The 19,291-nt window shown below is 48.0% G+C and overlaps 1 protein-coding gene and 1 pseudogene across 3 annotated transcripts in view; one reads left to right on the top strand and one right to left on the bottom strand.

Annotated features, from left to right (window-relative positions):
- LOC110292533 (stimulated by retinoic acid gene 6 protein-like) overlaps window positions 1-19,291 on the bottom strand; it is a 38,830-nt gene that overhangs the window by 9,535 nt on the left and 10,004 nt on the right. For all 3 annotated transcript variants that reach the window (XM_021159874.2, XM_021159875.2, XM_021159876.2), the window contains exons 3-10: window positions 18,310-18,410; window positions 13,409-13,539; window positions 12,130-12,250; window positions 11,159-11,204; window positions 8,727-8,855; window positions 8,321-8,391; window positions 6,853-6,964; window positions 3,930-4,083 (exon numbers count right to left, since the gene is read on the bottom strand). In XM_021159874.2, coding sequence (XP_021015533.1) covers window positions 3,930-4,083; window positions 6,853-6,964; window positions 8,321-8,391; window positions 8,727-8,855; window positions 11,159-11,204; window positions 12,130-12,250; window positions 13,409-13,539; window positions 18,310-18,410 — 865 coding nt within the window. The remainder of the gene's footprint in view (window positions 1-3,929; window positions 4,084-6,852; window positions 6,965-8,320; window positions 8,392-8,726; window positions 8,856-11,158; window positions 11,205-12,129; window positions 12,251-13,408; window positions 13,540-18,309; window positions 18,411-19,291) is intronic.
- LOC110292534 lies at window positions 2,105-2,683 on the top strand (annotated as a pseudogene).

Raw genomic sequence — 19,291 nt, 5'->3', positions numbered from 1 at the left:
TCTGACCCAGGCAAGCAGACAAGGAAAGGGAAACAACGGCTGAGGTATGTCCTAGACAGAGCCAGGACAGAAATTCAAGGTCCTCCATTCTATCTAGCTCAGGCTATCCCAGGCTACATGAGGCCTTGCCTCAAAACCAAAACACATGTCCAGATCAGAGGCAGGAATGGACACTGCCAGAAGATTAAGAATGAAGCTGAGAGAGAGCTGGGTCTTTGGAGGCTAAGGTCACACCCAAAAGAATGGTGTTACTGGAGAGATGACTCAAAGCCATCCTAACTCCAGTTCTAGGAGGTCTGAGACCCTCTTCTGTCCTCGGAGGGCACCAGGCACTCAGGTAAACATACACCGAAAGTAAAAATAAGTATAAAGAGAAAAAGAGTGGGCACTACCAAAATCGCAGCATAACTGCTCTTTGGGTGTGGAGCTCAAGGACTCGTCATACCTAACACAAATCACACTAATGGTGTGTAAAATGTTCACAGGCCACAGCAAGGCCTGGCAATACAGAAGTACCAGCTGCTGTTGCTTCAGTTCTTTCTGTGACCACAGAGCTATAAGAAAGTAATTCATACCAAATATGTACCCTTCTGGCTTTGATGATCTCCCCACTTCTTAGTCGTAATGGGAAGAAAATCCCATTGCTACAGGTGTCTTTATGACTTGCCCAGTGGTTCCCAACCTTCCTAATGCTGTGACCCTTTAATATAGTTCCTCATGTTGTGGTGACCCCCAACCACAAAATAATTTCATTGCCACTTCTTAACTGTAATCCTGCTATTGTTATGAATTGTAATGTAAATCTCTGATATGGGACTCCTGAAGGGGTCATGACCCACAGGTTGAGAACCACTGATTAAGGGATTGTAGTAGTTTGAAGGAGAATGTCCCCCGTAGGCTCTGCTGTTAGGATACTTGGTGCTCACTTAGCAGTGCTGTTTGGGAAGTTTAAAGCGGAGGCCTTGTTGGAGGAAGTGTGACACTGCAGGCCAGTTTTGAGAGTTTAAAGGCTCTTGCTTGCAATTCAAACTGGGAACTCTCAGCTTTTGCTCCAGCCCCCACACTGCTTGATACCTTCCTGCTACAATGGACTTTTATTCTTCTGGGACCATAAGCCCACATGAACACACCATGACCTAGGTTCCCTTGGTCATGGTGTGTTATTACAGCAATAGAAAAAGAAATAAGACAGAGATATTCAGTGGGTTAGGGGCACAAAGACATCAATGCCACAAAACCATCAAGCTGTCTATTTATCTAAGTCTCATTTTATAGAAGAGATAACTAAGACCAAGAGGGCGGTTCTGACTTGTCCTGTGACACTCTGTGTGTGTGCTTGTATGTGTGTGTGCGCGCACGCGCACGCGTGTGCTTGCGAGTGCATGTATTTGCATGCATGCATGTGTATGTGTGGGGGCAGCCAGAGGTCAACCTTGGGTATTGTTCCCTAGGAGCTGTGCACATAGGTTTTGTGATGTTGTTGCTATTTTGAGACAGTATCTCACACTGGAACCTAACATGTGAGCTAGTGGGCCAGCAAGCCCCAAGGATCTCCCTGTCTCTATCGCCATAGTCCAGAGATTACAGCATAGTCCATCATACCTAAATTTTTGTGTAGGAACTCGGATTGTCCTACTTGCATGGTTAAGTACCCTACTCATTGTGGTAGTTAAGTAAGAATGGCCCACCGAGGCTCATAGGTTTGAATGCTTAGCCATTAGGGAGTGGCACTACTTTGGAGGGATTAGGAGGTGTGGCCTTGTTAAAGTAGGTATAGCTTTGTTGGAGGAAGTGTGTCACTAGGGGGCGGGGACGAGCTTTGAGGTTTCAGAAGCCTAAAACCAGGCCCAGTGGCTCTCTCTCTTCCTGCTGCCTGAGGATCTAGATGTAGAACTCTCAGTTTCTTCTCCAGCACCATGTCTGCCTATACTCTGCCATGCTTCCCACCATGACAATAATGGACTAAACTCTGAACCTGTAACCCAGCCCCAGTTAAACACCTTCATTTATAAGAATTGCTGTGATTATGGTATCTCTTCATAGTGACAGAACACTGGTTAAGACTAACATTTAGGCTCTTCTTCCTGTAAGCGGCTAGAGGTCACCTGCCAAGATGGTTCGCTACTCTCTTGACCCAGAAAACCCCACAAAATCATGCAAATAAAGAGGGTCAAACCTTTGTGTTCACTTTAAGAACACCCAGGAAACTGCCCAGGCCATCAAGGGTATGTATACCCACAAAGCTACCAAGTATCTGAAGGATGTCACTTTAAAGAAGCAATGTGTGCCATTCCGGCGGTATAATGGTGGAGTCGGTAGGTGCACCCAGGCCAAACACTGGGGCTGGACACAGGGTCGGTGGCCAAAAAAGAGTGCTGAATTTTTGCTGCACATGCTTAAAAATGCAGAGAGTAACGCTGAACTTAAGGGTTTAGACGTAGATTCTCTAGTCATTGAACACATCCAAGTGAACAAGGCACCTAAGATGCCCTGAGGAACCTACAGAGCTCATGGCCGGATTAACCCATACATGAGCTCCCCATGCCACATTGAGATGATCCTCACTGAGAAGGAACAGATTGTTCCAAAGCCAGAAGAGGAGGTTGCACAGAAGAAAAAGATATCTCAGAAGAAACTGAAGAAACAAAACTCATGGCCCGGGAATAAATTCAGCATAAAATAAATGCAGATAAAGTTTTAAAAAAAAAAAAAAAAGACTATCATTTAGTCATCTCTCCCACAGGCATTTATCCTGACATGATTCTTTCTCACCTAGGAGAAAGTGGACATCTCCTCCTCCCCAGATGATGTACATATCATTAGATTACGTCATTTTCTAAGAAAGCTTCTCTCATAAGTACCTTTCCTGTTACCAATTAAAAAAAAAAAAGACGGGCTGGTGAGATGGCTCAGTGGGTAAGAGCACCCGACTGCTCTTCCAAAGGTCCGGATTTCAAATCCCAGCAACCACATGGTGGCTCACAACCATCCATAATGAGATCTGACTCCCTCTTCTGGAGTATCTGAAGACAGCTACAGTGTACTTACATATAATAAATAAATAAATCTTTAAAAAAAAAAAAGACAATGGCTCAAAAAGACATTCCTCCAAAGGAGACACACGAACGCCCAACAGATACATAGAAAAGATGGTCATTATTCATCTTCGGAAGATACAAATTAAAAACACAATGAGAAGTCACTTCACAGCTGTTAAAGTCATGATGAGAGAGGCGTGGCAGACTTTGAGCATGGTGGGTGTAGCAGCAACTGAGACCTCACATCCTCAGTAACAAGCAGGAAGCAAAGAGAACAACTGGAACTAGTGTGGATCTTCAAACTCTCAAGGGCCTCCTCCTGTGACATACTTCTCCATCGAGGCCACACCTCCTAGACTTTCTGAAACAGGGCTACCAACTGAAGACTAAATGTTCAACTCTGTGAGCCTATGCAGGACTGTAATTAAAACTACCACAGCATGTCTGAGAGATCATCTTGATTGCATTCTATGGAATGGGAAGACCTGTCCACTGTGGGTAGCACCGTTCCTATGCTTGGACTGTTTAAATGGAGAAAGGAAGCCGAGCCCAAAACACACTTGCCTCTCAGAGTGTTTCCTGACTGTGGGCGTGCTGCCACCCACAGATTCAAGCTCCTGCCACTTTGATTTTCCTGTGTAACAGACTATGCTTAGAACTTCAAACCAGAATAAACTTTCTCCCCTGTGTTGCTTTGGCAAGTGAGCTTTATCACCGCAACAGGATAAAGCAACTTAAAATGAGAAACTTCTATTGGCAGGCTCAGATCAGCCTCAGCCCTTTGTCCTAGAGGACCCGGGAAGGCACAGATCAACTCTCACACAAAGGAAATCCAGGCACCTGCTCGGGCAGTGTGAATGCTTCTTGGAAGGTGGGAGTGGGCAGCCTTACCTTTAGTGACACTGATCAGTTCTTTCACCTGTAGGATGATTGGGGTCAAGGTCCCTGTCTCATTCATGTGGATGAGGTAGCTCTCCAGCTTGTCTTCAAACATGTCCAGCTTGTCTCTCACATGTAGAAACACACAAAACTCAATGACGATGAACTGTGGACACAGAGCACAGATGTCAAGGTCTCCTGAGACCAGCTCAGCTTGAGGCCAGCCTCTTCCAGGCAGTCAGACATCTCTTAAACATGATAGGATGCAAGCTTGTTCTTCACCCAGAATGACTCGAAAACCACTTGAAGATAATGGAATCCAGAGATAGAGGGTGACCCTAGGAGCAAGAGCAGTCACATCTCCCATGGCCCCCTTCACTGATCTAAACAGGAGCTACACTGGAGAAGCTATTCCACATGATAGCATGCTTGCCCACTGTCCTGTCTACGCACCACCACACTCTTGCTTTTCTGGTTCCCATCACCTTCTTTCTCCAACAACCAAATCCTGTTTGTTTTTTGAGAGTGGGTGTGAATGCTGCCATCATCAGGCAGTTGTTTAGTCCAGAATAACTCACTGGACTTCAGAACGCCTTCCCCGTGTCCTTTCTCTCTTAGAATGGCAGAATTCTCCTCCCATGTCTCACTCCTTCTCTTGGACCCACAGCTTCTCTCTGGCTAAGACTAGGCTGGATCATCTTTCCGTCCTCTCCTAGCTCTTAAGACAGTGCTTAGTATATATGGTAGACGTTCATTAACGTTGTAAAGCACACCATAGCGCCAACTGAGTTATTCAGTGCTGCAGAGAGCTTCAGTCGTCCTTTGAAACCTACCTGGGGGCTAGGGAGATGTCTAAGAGGATGAAGTGTTTGCAGAGCAAGCACAAGCACCTGAATTTGATCCCCAGTGCTCACGTGGTGGTACAGGCTTGCAACCCCAGAGCTGGGGAAGCAGAGGCAGTCAGATCCCAGGAGCTCAGTCCCCATCCCCAGCCTAGCTTAACTCTCAGCATCTCCAGGTCTCAGTGGGAGACCCAGTCTCAAAAAAGCAAGGAGTCAGGGCTTGAGAGATGGGCTTAGGGGTTAAAGCACTTGTAATGTAATTATTTATAGGGGCTGGTGAGATGGCTCAGTGGGTAAGAGCACCCTACTGCTCTTCCGAAGGTCCAGAGTTCAAATCCCAGCAACCACATGGTGGCTCACAACCATCCGTAATGAGACCTGACGCCCTCTTCTGGTGTGTCTGAAGACAGCTACAGTGTACTTACATATAATAATAAATAAATCTTTAAAAAATTATTTATAGTATATTACAAATATCATTTATTATTTTATTTTATAATATAATATAATCAGAGTTCAGATCCTGAGCACCTATATAAAAGCCTGGTGGGCATGGCTGACATCTCAGTGCTAGAGAGCAGAATCTCCACGACAAGCTGGCCAGCTAGAAGAGTCCAACTGCTAAAACCTGGGTTTAGTGAAAGACCTGCCTAATGAAATAAATGAAGACAATTGAGGAAGACACCTGATGTCACCCTCTGGCCTCCACATGCATACACACACACACACACACCACACATACAACACTAAATTAACTAAAAAACAAAACATTCTCCCTTCTTTAGTCACAGAACTGGACTACATTTCCCAGCCTCCCTATGTTAGGTGTGACATGACCCCATTTGGACAATGGAAGAGAAGCAGAAGGGAAAGATGGTACATATCTAGTCTAGGAAAACCCTCTGCGAGCATTTTGCTATTTTCCCTCCCTGCTATTGACTAGGTGGCCAAGAGGTCCTGGGAATAGAAAGGCACAGGATAGAGGATGCTGGGTGACTGAATGACTGCAAAGAGTAACTGCCTCCCTGACCTGCACACACCCTCAGCGGGGGTGGGGGGGGTGGGGGGTGGCAGAGTGACAAACCACTGTGGCATTTAAAATAGCATCCATACTTCATAACCTAATTGATGCATCCCCTTAAAACCTGCACACAAAAAAAATCTGACTCTAAAAGAACATCATCCCTGCCTTGGAAACAAAGATAATGAGGCTTTGCCGCCTGTATTCTGCATACTGCGGCTGCCCTTGACTCAGTCAGCCAACTTTATCTCCAATGATTTAGAGCATGTACATTGGTTTTATTTTATATCTGATAAAACATGGAAGTGAGAATTTTAAAACATTTTCTTGAGAAAAAAGGAAATTAAAGATATTTTAACTTTGATCCATACAATAAATCAATTCTACCTTCCCACTGTCATCTTTAAGTCACTGAAATAAATTATTTTTGTGAGAATCAGTTACCTGCTGGGCAATGGTGGTGCACGTCTTTAGTCCCAGCACTTAGGAGGCAGAGGCAAGAGGATCTCTGAATTTGAGGACAGCCTGGTCTACAAAGTAAGTTCCAGGGCAGCCAGGGCTACACAGAGAAACCTGGTCTTGGAGAGAGAAATGGGGTGGGGAGAGATTTAATTTTTCACAGCATAACTTACTATCTATAATTATATGTTTTCTTTCTATCAATCTTTCTGGGTCAGTTTAGCATATCAAATGATACAACTTCCTTATCAACTGTTAGTCTATGCCAAATTTTATCACATGGATTTTTTTTTTTGAGACATGGTCTCATTATGTAGCCCCGTTTATCCTGGAACTATATAGATTAGGTTAGCCTTGGGCTAACAGAAATCCACCTCTATCTCCTGTGTGCTGGGATTAAAGGTGCGAGCCACCACCAGTTTTATTTTTCCAGTGAATGTCACCACGTGGGTGAAGGGTCCTTGCAGGTCAAAGGGTTGATCACTGTATTTCCTTACCGCATCACATATCCAGTCTGACTCAAACTTCAGGCACACACTGCTTGTCCCAAAGACCCCAGACTGGACTCTGCTCTGTTTACAAAACAGGAAAGGATTTCCCTGGAGCTACTTACAAGGTAGAGGCAGATGAACGCCAGCAGCAGGGTCCCGACCATCCTGCTGGGAAACTGGAAGCAGGGGTCCCACTCATACACCCTGGTTTGAAACCAAGACTTTTCGCCTTCTCTGTGAATGAATGAACACACAGGAAGGACCACTGGAAGTTCCCCGAGCTTCCCTCGTCCCTCATCCTTAAGGACAAAGACTGGAGTTTGAGGAATAGGGCAACAGGTTATCAAAAACACCAAAACAAACAAAAACTACAAAAACAAATAATACAAACTAAACTCAGAAACTCCAACTTTTCTAGCAGCTAAGAGCCTCTGACTGGGTTCTGTCAGCCTGAGTGTGATGTGGGACTTGGGGCAGACTGCCCAGGTGGCGCTGACAGACAGGAGCTCCTTTTGTTCTGTTTCCCTTGATCTGTCCTCAGAAATGCAGATTAGTGGCTGGTCCAGGCTGGAGCCTGTGAGGCATCAGGGGGATTGGCGGGAGGGGCGGGGTGGGCAGCACAGACCAAGATGCTGGAACAGAGAACACAGGTGGCTTGGGCTCCCATATCACGAGCATCCTATGGGTCACTATGGGCTGCTTACCTCCAGAGTTCTTACATATGACAAAATACACCTGGGTCTAGTTAGTGCCAGTATTGTTTCAAATCTAGTTCTCCAAAGCTAACTCTCACCTCAGAAGAAACCTTGCCACTCTGTGCTTTGGGACAAGATACATCCCTTCTCTGGGGTCCACCCAGTATGAGCCGTGGCTGAGGCAGAGGCGAGCTGGACAGGACCATCTCAGAAGCTCTGGGGGGAGGCTAATTATCCCCACTATGGGTCTTACTACCTAAGTGAGGTTGTTGCCCCTGTCTCTCTTCTAGCCTAAGAAATGGGCTTGGCCAATCATCTAGACGTAGTAACTGATTTCAGCTGGCATTTGATCCAAGGGAATGTACTCAAATGGCTTAGTTTTTGTTTTTTTTTAAGATTTATTTTTTTTATTTTTTATTATATGTAAGTACACTGTAGCTGTCTTCAGACACTCAAGAAGAGGGCGTCAGATCTCATTACGATGGTTGTGAGCCACCATGTGGTTGCTGGGATTTGAACTCAGGACCTTCAGAAGAGCAGTCAGTGCTCTTAACCACTGAGCCATCTCTCCAGCCCCGGCTTAGTTTTTAAAATGGAAAGTGTAACGTCTTTCCTCCTAAAGTCTGGAGACTGCAGAGGAGAGAGAGCTCACCCAGAGTGCGGCCCAGGCTCTTAGGAACACTGTTTGGGAGCACTAAGAAAACATAGTCCTTAAGTTGTTTCTTAAGTCTCTGGTCCAGTTAGCCTGAAACAGACTCTCTCTCAAAGTCTTTCTAGAGTCCTGCTCCCCACTCCCCCACAAGCCCCCTCTCCCTCTCCCCACCCCGCTATCCCAGGGACGTGTTGGAGAGGCCTGGTACAACCTGCAGGGGCTAAGGGGCAGAAGAGCGCTTACTGTGGGCGGGGCTTGCTCAAGAGCTGCTTCACGTGCTTTGCCTGGTGGGCTTCCAGCATCGACTTTTCTTCCTGGGAGGAAGGAGAGGGTGTGCTGGTTCACAGATGCTTGCTAGGGTTTGGTCCCTTAAGGGGCCATTGACATGGAGGCCAGGATTTGGGCTCAAGCCTAGCAGTCCGGTCTGGCATCGCAACGGTCCCGGCACAGGTCATGTCTAGGAACGGGCTTCAATTATGTCAGACTTCTGCGTTCCCCAAAAGCTAGAGAGCTGGTCCTTCTTCACCCTCCTAGCCCAGGCTGAGCCAGCCCCTGCTCCAAGAAGTTCGTCTCTGTCACCAGAGAGACTGTGCCGAAAAGCATGCGAGAAGCAGTAACAGAGCCCCATTCCTCAGCGTTCAGCACTCACTATCTGTGGCTCCAGGCCCAGGTGGACAGGCAGAGCCTTAAAGAACATGTGCAGGAAACGACCCAGCAGGAAACCCAGGCACAACAGTGAGGGCCAGTAGAAAATGAGGGTCTCGAACCTCCCCAGAAACTGCAACAGAAACAGAGGGGAGGGGGGTGGTCAGGGAATTTGTAGGCTGCAGTGTATTGGGAGCTATTAAGACAACACAATTGTCCTGATCTCTGAATTGGGCCTCTTCCCCGCCCCCAGAAGAAAAGGGGGTCAAAATCGGGCCACTGACACACCGCTCCGAGAACAACCACAGATTGTTCCAGCCCTAAGTCAGCGTCCTGACCACAAGATGTACCCTGATACCACCAAGTTCCTGCTTCCCCGTGTAGTCACCAAAAGAAAAATTTCCACTGCCCCATCCCTCCTGCTGAGAAGTACTTCCTCCTTTGCTTGTGCATTTCTGCTGCCCCATTCCTCCTGCTGAGAAGTACTTCCCCTTTTGCTTGTGCATTTAAGCCTTGAGCCTTGCCGAATACAGGGAGACCTTGATGCTAATCAGACTGCTTCCCTGTGTTGTTCATTGCACTTGGTTCTCGTCTCTCCCTCCCTCCATTTGGTTCTTAGGAAAAGGTCCCCTCAAGACTCTCAAATAACTGGACCTGCTGGACGGGTCAGCAGTGAAGTAAGGCCAGATAGGACAGGACTCTGCCTGCCCAGCGGATCCACCTTCTCTAAATAAATGGTTGACCAATCCTGCTCTCCTCCACTAAATGGTCAGCCAATCTCTGTTCCCCCTTCTTACATGAGCTGCCAATTCCTGCACCTACTTCGTTCATGGTCAGAAGGAAAAATGGATTTGGAGTCCGGCAAACCCTGGGAAAATTTTGAGCCCTTTTATGTTATGAAACAGCTTTTTGGTTTTGTTTTTGCTTTGTTTTGTTTTGTTTTGTTTGTTTTAATGAAAAAAGTGAATGTCCCGTTGGGGACTTGTGAGAGAGACTGGGAAATGGGTGGGTAGAAGGAGGAGGTGGGGGTGGGGAAAGGAAGAAATAGAAGGACAGAGAGGGATGAAAGGAGAGAGGGAGAGAGAAATGGATAAAAGGAGGTGGGAGGAAACAAAAGGGAGGAGGGAGGAAGGACCTATAATACCACAAGGTTGGTAGTTGGGTGGTAGGGGGCAGGAAAAAAAAAAAAACAGAAGTTGGGTGGTTAAAAGTTTAACAGCCTTCTCAAGGGAGTGTTCATAGTTTTTCTTTGTTTTTATTTTTATTTTTTAAATTCCTATTTTTACTGCTTTCAAACCAATGCTAGTGGGACTCAGCTTTCACAATGTGCTGGCTGGTTTCATGTTACATTCTGGGGACCTTGTTCCCCCAGGGGAATTGGAGCTTGATGCTATGATATAAGGGTACAGACATGATAGAGAGGCCCTGAGATGGAGATCCCACCATTTCCTTTCATCTCTCACGTGTTTCTGGCCCACCTTGACCATGACCAGCGTTTTGGTGTTTCTCCCCCATGTCCAGGAAGGGTTGGTAAGGTCTGAGTTCTGGGCTCAGATAACCTCCCAACACCCCTAAACCTTCCAGGGAACCCCTCTAATTGCATCTTGACACCTGAAAGACCCTGAGAAGGAAGGACAGACAAGAGACAAGCTGACTTGCTGACAGTGCAGGCCTGTATGTGGGGAAACCTGCAGAGAGGAGGCCTACAGAAGCATCAGGACCCGCTGCTGCTGCCTACAAGCTGGGGCAGTTACATGGCAGAAAGGCGAGGGTGGGGAAGGAGATTGAAAACCTTCTGGCTTTGGCTCCAAGCTGGCCATTGCTAGGGGTGGTCAGCTAAAGAGAGTCCATTGTTTAAGAGAGTTCTTTACTGGGGTCCTGGAAGCAAGAATCTAGAGAAATATGTTCATTTACCACAGCCCCAGAAATTTTCACAGTTCAACCAAATGGAGCTTTTACAAAATGGCGTGGGCCTGGCTAACAGTATCCTCTTCATTTTGCTCCTTTTCTGGGTTTGGAGACCTAGCCTGCAACATTCAATAACTCTGAGGAGGCAATGAATGGCTGGTCCTGCTGGAAAGGCTTTGTCTGTCTATGATCGGCTTTTACAGCAAGAGGAGCTGGGGCTAACTGGAGCCGGTAGAAAGGAGCCTAGACAACGGCCTGGCCCGGCCTCAGCCCCCAGTTCTGCTCACTCCTGGGACTTACTTGGCAAAGTTGGCATAGTTTCCTGCCCTGTAAAGTAGGTTTGATGACCAAGTGGCACAGTGAGTGGAAAGATGCTACACAAACAGAAGCGGGGTGAGCAATGCCCGCTCCCCTCCCCCACAGGTAGGGAAACAGAAAACTAGAGAAGGCAGGCTCCTCTGAGCTCACAGAGCCTGATGGCCCAGAGGTGGTGACCGAACATCCTGAGCAAGGTCAGCGAGGACTTACCTGCCCATGGGGACACTGTGAGATCTGAAGAACAGTAACCACAAACCTGCAGAACAGAAGCAGGGTAGGGTTGGCTTCTGTTCCAACACAGCCCAGATGCCACCTGCCACCCCCAAGAAGGACTGTATCTGTCCCTTCCTTATTGGGTCCTTCCTTGTGCCTAGCTGAATACTACATTTTCTAGTACTGCTCTGATGGGAACACATCTCAGAATCCTTGCGGACAAGGGAGGAACAAGCAAGATACCCCTCCCCTCCCCCTCTAGCATTTTCAAGGAGGCGGAAGTCCAGGGTTAGCATGTGATTTGTCCAAGCCACTTACAGACACACAGAGCCAGGGCAAAGTCTCAGGCTCCTGACTGAGACTGAGACTCTTGCTGAATGTAGGAGTGGGTGGGTGGATGGGGGAGAGGGAGCCAGGACTGGGCCTCAGGGACTCATGAGTGGAACTGTCCCAAGGCGGGTCACTCAGTTGGCAGATGATCCCTGGTGCCAGCTCCGCATAAGTGCGCAGTGCTGAAGCCATTCAACATGAGCCAAGCCCTCTCCCAGGTAGAGGGAAGATGCCCTGCACAAGGAATAGGAACACAGAGGCCCAGGGACCAGAGTGCATGAGATCATAAAGAATGGCTGTTGAGTGAGTAAATGGAGGGACAATGGGATGCTGGAAACCACGTGACTGAGAGTATGTGCTGGGCAGGCTTAGGGACCAGAGGAGCAGGAAGAGGCCAGGCCAGGATGGCCCTGAGTGCCACGCATGACACTTTCTCTAGGAGAAACCATAGACATGGGGCTCCTACCCCCAAGAAGAATTACCTCCAAGAAGAAACCACATCGGGACATTAAGCAAGTCATCTCTGCCCGCTCTGAACCTTGCTATTCTCCATAAGAACCTCAACCCACCTCTCTCCTCCTGCCTAGAGTTGAGCCACGGCCAGTATGGCCAGGAGAAGGCAAGCAGAGTCACCTTACCAGGTCAGGGAGTAGCCGAAGCCCAGGATGGAGCTGACCAGCTGGAACTCTGAGGACAGGCAGGCAAAGAAGGGGAAGTAGGAGAGGCCGACCTCCATGCCTCCGATGAAAAGCACAAAGGCTGCGAGAGACAAGGCCAAGATGCTGTGGGCTCCTCTGCTCTTGACTCAGAGGTGACCAGGAGAGCTGTTGTCTGTTCTGAGCTCAAACCAGGGCCTCGGGACCCAAAGAGCTGACTGGAAGAGTTCTCAGCCATGGCGGAGGAATGCAGCAATGTCCTTCGTTAACCATCCCTGCTCCTCTTGCCATGACAAGTGACAGCTGACCATGGCGATGAAGACTTTATACCTGAGGAGCTCACAGTATGTCAGGCACAGACAGACCACCAGCAAACCAAAATGGCTGAGAGGAAGGCGCTCAAATGTATCACAGAGGCCCACACAGGTATGTTATGTGTACTGGAGAGTAATCTAAGGAAGGTGATGGTCACATTGCTCCAGCAATGCACACTATAGAAGCCATGGTCACATTGGTCCTACTGCTGGCTAGCTCAGAGATGGGTTGACAGCTTCTAAGAAAGGCTTAGTCATCTGAGCTGACCTTTACTCTGTGCTAGGCTCTGCCTGGCAGAAATGGCCAGGGTTCTTGCTTTGGATATTGACAGTACAGCGGACAGGAGAGTGGCCTGAAATGAGCTGCAACAGAGGCACATTCATCCTGCCGCAGGGACACAGACAAGGAAGCTAGTGACACTCCATCTCGGGGAGGCAAAGAATGGAGCAGCCTTCCTGGAGGTGTTGACTCTGCCCCAGCAGTGCACTGTGAGGAACTTGTACAGTGGAGAGATGGTTCTGGCACTGTACGGGAGCTCGCCAAACCTTTCAATCAGCATAGCTCCTTTACATGAGCACAGAGCTTCATGTAAAGGGAGAGAGGCCTCTGGCCAATGGACAAAGAAGCAAGGGTCATTCTTTGAGGAGTCCCAGAAATTGCTGCTTTAGAAGACAGCAGGCTCAGGAGACCAGCTGAGGAGGACGAGGAAGACTCTACTTCCGGGGCCTGTGTTATGTCTGCCTAAAGCACCTCTGAGTTCTAACTGCAGGGAAGCTCTCAGGCAGGCTGTGGTGTTTGTGGGTTACTAAGCATTGGCCTTGGGCAAGTAACAGGTTAAGAACAGTATGGCTGCTCATGTTGTTTTAGCCCTCCAGACAACCCCACGGCCTCTGAGAGCAAGTATGTCCAGGAGACATTCCCAGAATGTGTGAGACAGCCCTAGTACCTTGGGCCCACTGTGGAACCGTCAGGGGCTGGTAGCCTTCTGAGAACAAGAACATGACCTTATTGGCTGTGGCCCCAAAGGCAGCTCCATACGACCATCGGTTACTAAAAGTCCCCACGAAGTCCAGAGGCCTGTAGACAACAGAAATGGTGTGTGAGTCTCCGGGTCATCTCTAAAGTAGCCATACCGCCTGTTGAGAGTGAAGGATTGTGGGAGAGTGAGCTGCTCACTGCAATCACAGTCTAAGCACACTGCTAAGCACAGATTCTGTGCGCTAAAGGAAGATGTAGTCCTTCCCATAGAGGACTTCCAAATCTAGTAGGGATACAGCAAGGATGCTGGGAGCCATGACACCTAGCAAAACAGAACAAGCTTTTATGAGATACAGTGTGATGTGAAGACCAAACAAGGAATGTATCTCAACCAGTTGTAGGGAAACTGGCAAGGACCCGGACATAGCCTATGAAGACTTTTCTCTCTGATATATTCTCTGAGGAAGGTCTGGCTATCATTGGCTAAGGTGATAAGTACCATATAACTGTGGGACTTAAAACTACTCCACCTCAAAATATGTCACTTTGGCATATGGAATATTTTGAATTAAAATATAGGGTAAAATGACAGTTAAAAGACAATATGGGTCCGGGCAGTGGTGGCACATGCCTTTAATCCCAGCACTCGGGAGGCAGAGGCAGGCAAATCTCTGAGTTCAAGGCCAGCCTGGTCTACAGACTGAGTTCCAGGACAGCCAGGGCTACACAGAGAAACCCTGTCTCAAAAAAACAAAACAAAACAAAAAAAAAGACAAAAAGACAATATGGGACTAGAGAAATGGTTCAGTGCGTAAAAGCATGGGTTGTTCTTCTAGGAGACCCTGGATTTATTTCCAACACCTATGTGATTGGCTTACAACTATCTATAACTGCAGTCCTAGATTATGCAAAGCCCTCTGTGGGCATTTCATGCACATGGTATGCAGACATACATGCGGGAAGAACATCCATACATATAAAATGAAAATGAAGGTTAAAAAGAAAAACTTTAGAAAACAAAACAAAAGAAAACAAAAAACACCCAGAGAGAATGAGAAGCCAGAGAGCAGACTTGGCAGTTATATGACAGCGTATACCACTCTTGTGGAAAACCTGAGTTTGATTTCTAGCATCCGTGTCAGGGGCTCACAGCTGTCTATTAACTCTAGGACCAGGGAGAACTGACATCTCTGAACTCTGAGGGCATCTGCACTAAAGTAGGGGTGTAGTGCATGTGTGTGTGTGTGTGTGTGTGTGTGTGTGTGTGTGTTCAACTTTAACTGCATCTTTGAACTTTCATGTCCCTATGGGACCTCTGTGCCTGTTAAAGTCACATTAAGTGAATTTATGTTTTTATGTTCCTGCCAGTTTGTCTTCTATCAATTTAATTCTCTTGACATTTTGGTTGTGAGTCGAACCTTTAGCAGCTGAGCCATCTCTGCAGCCCTCAATTTAATGCTCAAGCCCAGCTGAAAAACCTGTGAGGGCAGGGTGAAAGTTTCCCTCCCTAACATGGCTGCACTTCCCTGGCCATGGCTGACTGTTGCACTTTGGATGCACCAAGCCAATGTCTGCTCTTGTCTTTTTATCATTGCAATCGTGAGGCTGTGAGCCAGTAAGCTGTTACAGTTACTTCAAGTCAGGATCAAAGTGGACGCTGCAGAAAAGCCAGGGTCATGTGGCAGCAAGAGCCTAAGTCACATGGCCAAAAGGAACAGGGCACAATGGCTCAGAATTGCCCCAGTGAGTGAGGGACAGAAAGGTTAACTTAGTCTCCCCAGGAGGCTGCTCTCGGGTCTCGGGAAATCCACTGGTTACTGTGACCACTTTGTAACTTTCACTTTAAAATTTCCTTCTCTTTGTTTCCTGTGGTTCAATGTGGGTAGATATTGTTTCTCCTAAGCAAAAGAGTTTCACCTAGTTCAGAAGGCCCACCTAGGGGGAGGGCTCTCCAACCAGAAGATGTGTTTGGAATAGGCCTTAGCCAGAACTTGGAGCTGGGACTACCGAAGCACACCTGTGATCCTAGCACTTAGAAGGTAGAGGCAGGAAAATCAGGAGTTCAAGGTCACCCTTGGCTTCCTAGTGAACTTGAGGCCAGTGCGAGTAACTGGAGACCTTGCCACAAGGAGAGAAAAAATGCAGTGCACTCTGGTGGCACGAGAGCTTGTCACTACAAATCAGAGTCCTGGTGACCCCTTCTGCCTCCCTCTGGGCTCAGCCTCAGGAGCCATCTTCATCTCTGCCCCAGAAGGCTGCTTCAACTGTTTGACTCAGCATCAAGTTCATGTTCTTGTTTCAGTACACTGCCTCCCCCCACCCCCCGCCATGTCACCAGGTGCTTAGGAAACTATAAACTCTGCCGGGCAGGCCCTACAGGACCTCCGACAGAACTCAAGCTCAGTACAGTTTTGCAGACATGCATCTTGTCCAACTGAATCTCATCAAGACCCAACCATGGAACTTAAGGTGTATGTGAGACTCAGTTTCCCCATGCTCAAAACAGAAATAGAAACCCCCTGCTTTGCTTATCACAGAGTCATTGTGGGCAGCACACACACAAAGATGGATGTGTTAGTTAGTTTTCTGTTGCTGTAATAAAATACCCTAACTAAAGGCAAACAGGGAAGGGAGAGTTTTATTTAGACTTATAATTCCAGAAGGAATGCAAGCCATTGTGGTGTGGAAGGTGCACCAGGGACATGAAGCTGGCCACATGTTTCTGATCACAGTTCATCCGTGTACAAGAAGCAGAGAGAGACAGACAGACAGACAGACAGAGACAGAGAGGCAGGCAGAGACAGAGACAGAGAGAGAGAGGAGGCAGACAGACAGACAGACAGACAGAGACAGAGGCAGACAGAGACAGAGACAGAGAGGAGAGAGACAGAGGCAGACAGACAGACAGACAGAGACAGAGAGGCAGACAGAGAAAGAGAGAGAGAGAACAGGAAACAGAGCCCAGGCATACACCTTCAAAGCCCGCCTCTAGTGACATATTTTCTCCTACAAGGTTCTTCCCCTGAAAGATTCCCAAACAGTGCCAACTGGGGACCAGATGTTCAAACTCATGAGCCTATTTCTCATTTAAACCATAGCAGGGAGTATTAGTCAGTGACAATGAGGCCAGAGGGTGTGACAGGAGCCAGTCAGATGAGTCCTGATAATGTAGGTCCAGGAGGATGAGCACGGTTACCTCACAAGTTCTGCCCCATCCCCTCGATGCCACATGCCCAGTGGGGTGAACGGGTCTCTATCTAATCAGTGTGACAGTTAATGCTGAATGTCAGTTTGATGATATTAGGGATGCCATGGGAACATGCCTCTGGGTATATACACGAAGGTATCCTGAATGTGGGTATTATCTCCGATGGGCTGGATCCTGGTTGAACAGAAAGGAGAACCAGCTTCCACCTCTCTCTGCTTGCTGACTGCAGAGGCAACGTGACCACGGCTCTCCTGCTCCTGCCCATGCTTCCCCTGCCATGATGAACTGTATTGCTTCTTAAACTGTGGGCTAAGGTAAGCCTGCCCTCCCTTCTGTTGCCTCCTGTCAGGTCACAGCAATAGAAAGAAGGAACTAACATAGCCACTCTCAGCCCTTTGCCTGGCAAAGCAGTTACAGCTGCTGGAGTGGGAGGGGCTGACTCTGGGAGGCATCCGCAAAGAAGCCAGCTGCTCCTCAGAGCTCCAGCATCCTTGGATATTGTGGTTGGACTTCTCTTGCATCCCAGCTTAGCCTTAGCCTCTGTCCTGGCATCATGATTTTTCCTAAGACTGAGATCTCAGGATGCTCACTGTGTGGATCTGGTGAGACTGGGACATGGGAGGATCAGAGAGTTTCAAGCCAGCCTCAGGAAAATCTTGGGTCACCTTAGCTGTGTGGTCTCAGACAAATCATTTAGCTTCTCTGAGCTCAAGTTTTCTCATTCCTTTACCATCCTCCACTATACTTTGAGACAGGTTGATGGAACTAATGTAAGCAAAGAAAAAGGCCCAGGACCTGGGACAATAGCAGTGCAATAAATGTTAACTTCGTGGTGATGGTGGTGATGATGATGACGATGATGATGGAGTCATGAGACAGAATAATTAAAACTCAAGAAGAATGTTCTAAAGGGTGCCATGATGCAGAACAGCCTAACTGGGAAGACTCCAGAAGGTGGGCAGGATCTCACACATGCTTTATAGTGACATCCCAACCAGAAAGGTGGCTGCTTTTGGTCACTGGGAGCCTTTTGACTCTTGTTTCCTGAGATAGCCACAGTCCCCTCAGTGGGAAGGCATTATGGTTTGGAGGTAATATGTTTCCCACTGCCTCGTGTGTTTGAAGAGTTGGTCCCCAGCCATTGCTGTGGTTTGGAAGGTCATGGACCTTCAGAGAAAGTTCTAGATGACAGAAGCAGGGCAGGAAGATTGAGCCTTTGAAGGTTACAGCCCAGTGTTGCTTCCTGTCTGACCTCTGCTTCCTGATCTGGCCACCATGTGAGAAGCTCTGCCACACACTGCTGCTGCCACAAACCAAGATTTTCCAGCCACTACACCTTCATCATCATGATGGATCGTACTCCCCTCAACTGTGAGCCAAAATAAACCTCTGCTCCCTTAAGTTGCCTTTGTCTCGTGGCTTGTCACAGCAACGAGGGGACAAATTCCATGGAGGTCCCTTTTCTATGGCTGTCTAGGTCTCCTTGAGAAGTTTCTGGGCAGCCCTGGGTGCTGATGGGGGCAGAGGCCTCTCAGAGCATTGTTTAGGGAATCGGTACAGTGGGAGAAGATTGGATCCTCAAGCTACCTGGCCTTGCACTTTGTGTTGGGCCCAACCCCAGGGTACACCAAGCTTCAGGAAATAACCTCGAGTCAACTTACACGATGATTCCAAAGTGGTTCCCCAGGAGGTAAGAGGTGTCATCTCTTTGTCTTCGATGCTCTCGTCTTTGGAGGAAAGACAAGACCAAAATGATGCAGAGCTGTGAGAGAGAACAGTGTGTTTGGGACCCAGTCACTCTTAGGTGACCTCAGTGTCCCCCTGTGAGGAGAGAGCAGTGCGTCTGGGGACCCAGCCACCCTCAGGTGGCCTCAGTGTCTCCTATGAGGAGAGAACAATGTGTCTGGGACCCAGTCACCCTCAGGGTGGCCTCAGTGTCCCCACAGAAAAGAATGTATGGGCAAGCAGAGAGCTTGCATCTGTGACACCTGGCACTCCATGTCCCTCAGAGCCACCAGAAGTTTCTTTTCTGACCCTTCCTCTGTGTGGCCGTGCACAGATAGAGGCTTGAGTCTTATTTCCACATATACATCCTCCCTGGACCTTGGTCTCTGTCTTTTGAAAGGCAGCCATGCCTGTCAGATTTCAAATCTTTCTTCCCTTCATTTCTGTGGATTTGGTCGTATTCCAGATGAAAATTCTTTATCCTAGTTTTACTAGAAATGTCTTAAGAATTGTCTGTATGTATCTCTCTCCACTTCCTTATTTATCTCTGCTGGCCCTTCAGACCCTGCCATTGCATTGTAGGGGCTATGATGTCACCAACAGCCATCTTACTTACCACCCAAGGCTATACCAACTCCAGCCTGATCTACTTTACCTTCTCCTTACACCCTCTTCCCTGGGCTCTGTCCACTGTGGATTCTTGTTTTCCCCATTCTTCTCCAGGCCCCTGGCTAGGTCATTCCCTCCCTGGCTTCTGGAAAGAGAGCTCCTTGGGCTCCATCCAAGCCCCACCTTTTCCCTGCCCCCCCCCCCCCCCCCCCCCCCCTAGAGACAACTTTTAATGACACAAAACATTCACAAGCTTTTACCTTCAGCCCTGACCCTCCTCGCCCAGTAGCTCTAGATCTGTTAAGCTAC

Source organism: Mus caroli, chromosome 4, assembly GCF_900094665.2.
Source record: "Mus caroli chromosome 4, CAROLI_EIJ_v1.1, whole genome shotgun sequence".
Lineage (NCBI taxonomy): Eukaryota > Metazoa > Chordata > Mammalia > Rodentia > Muridae > Mus > Mus caroli.
This window is presented reverse-complemented; position numbering and strand designations above follow the sequence as displayed.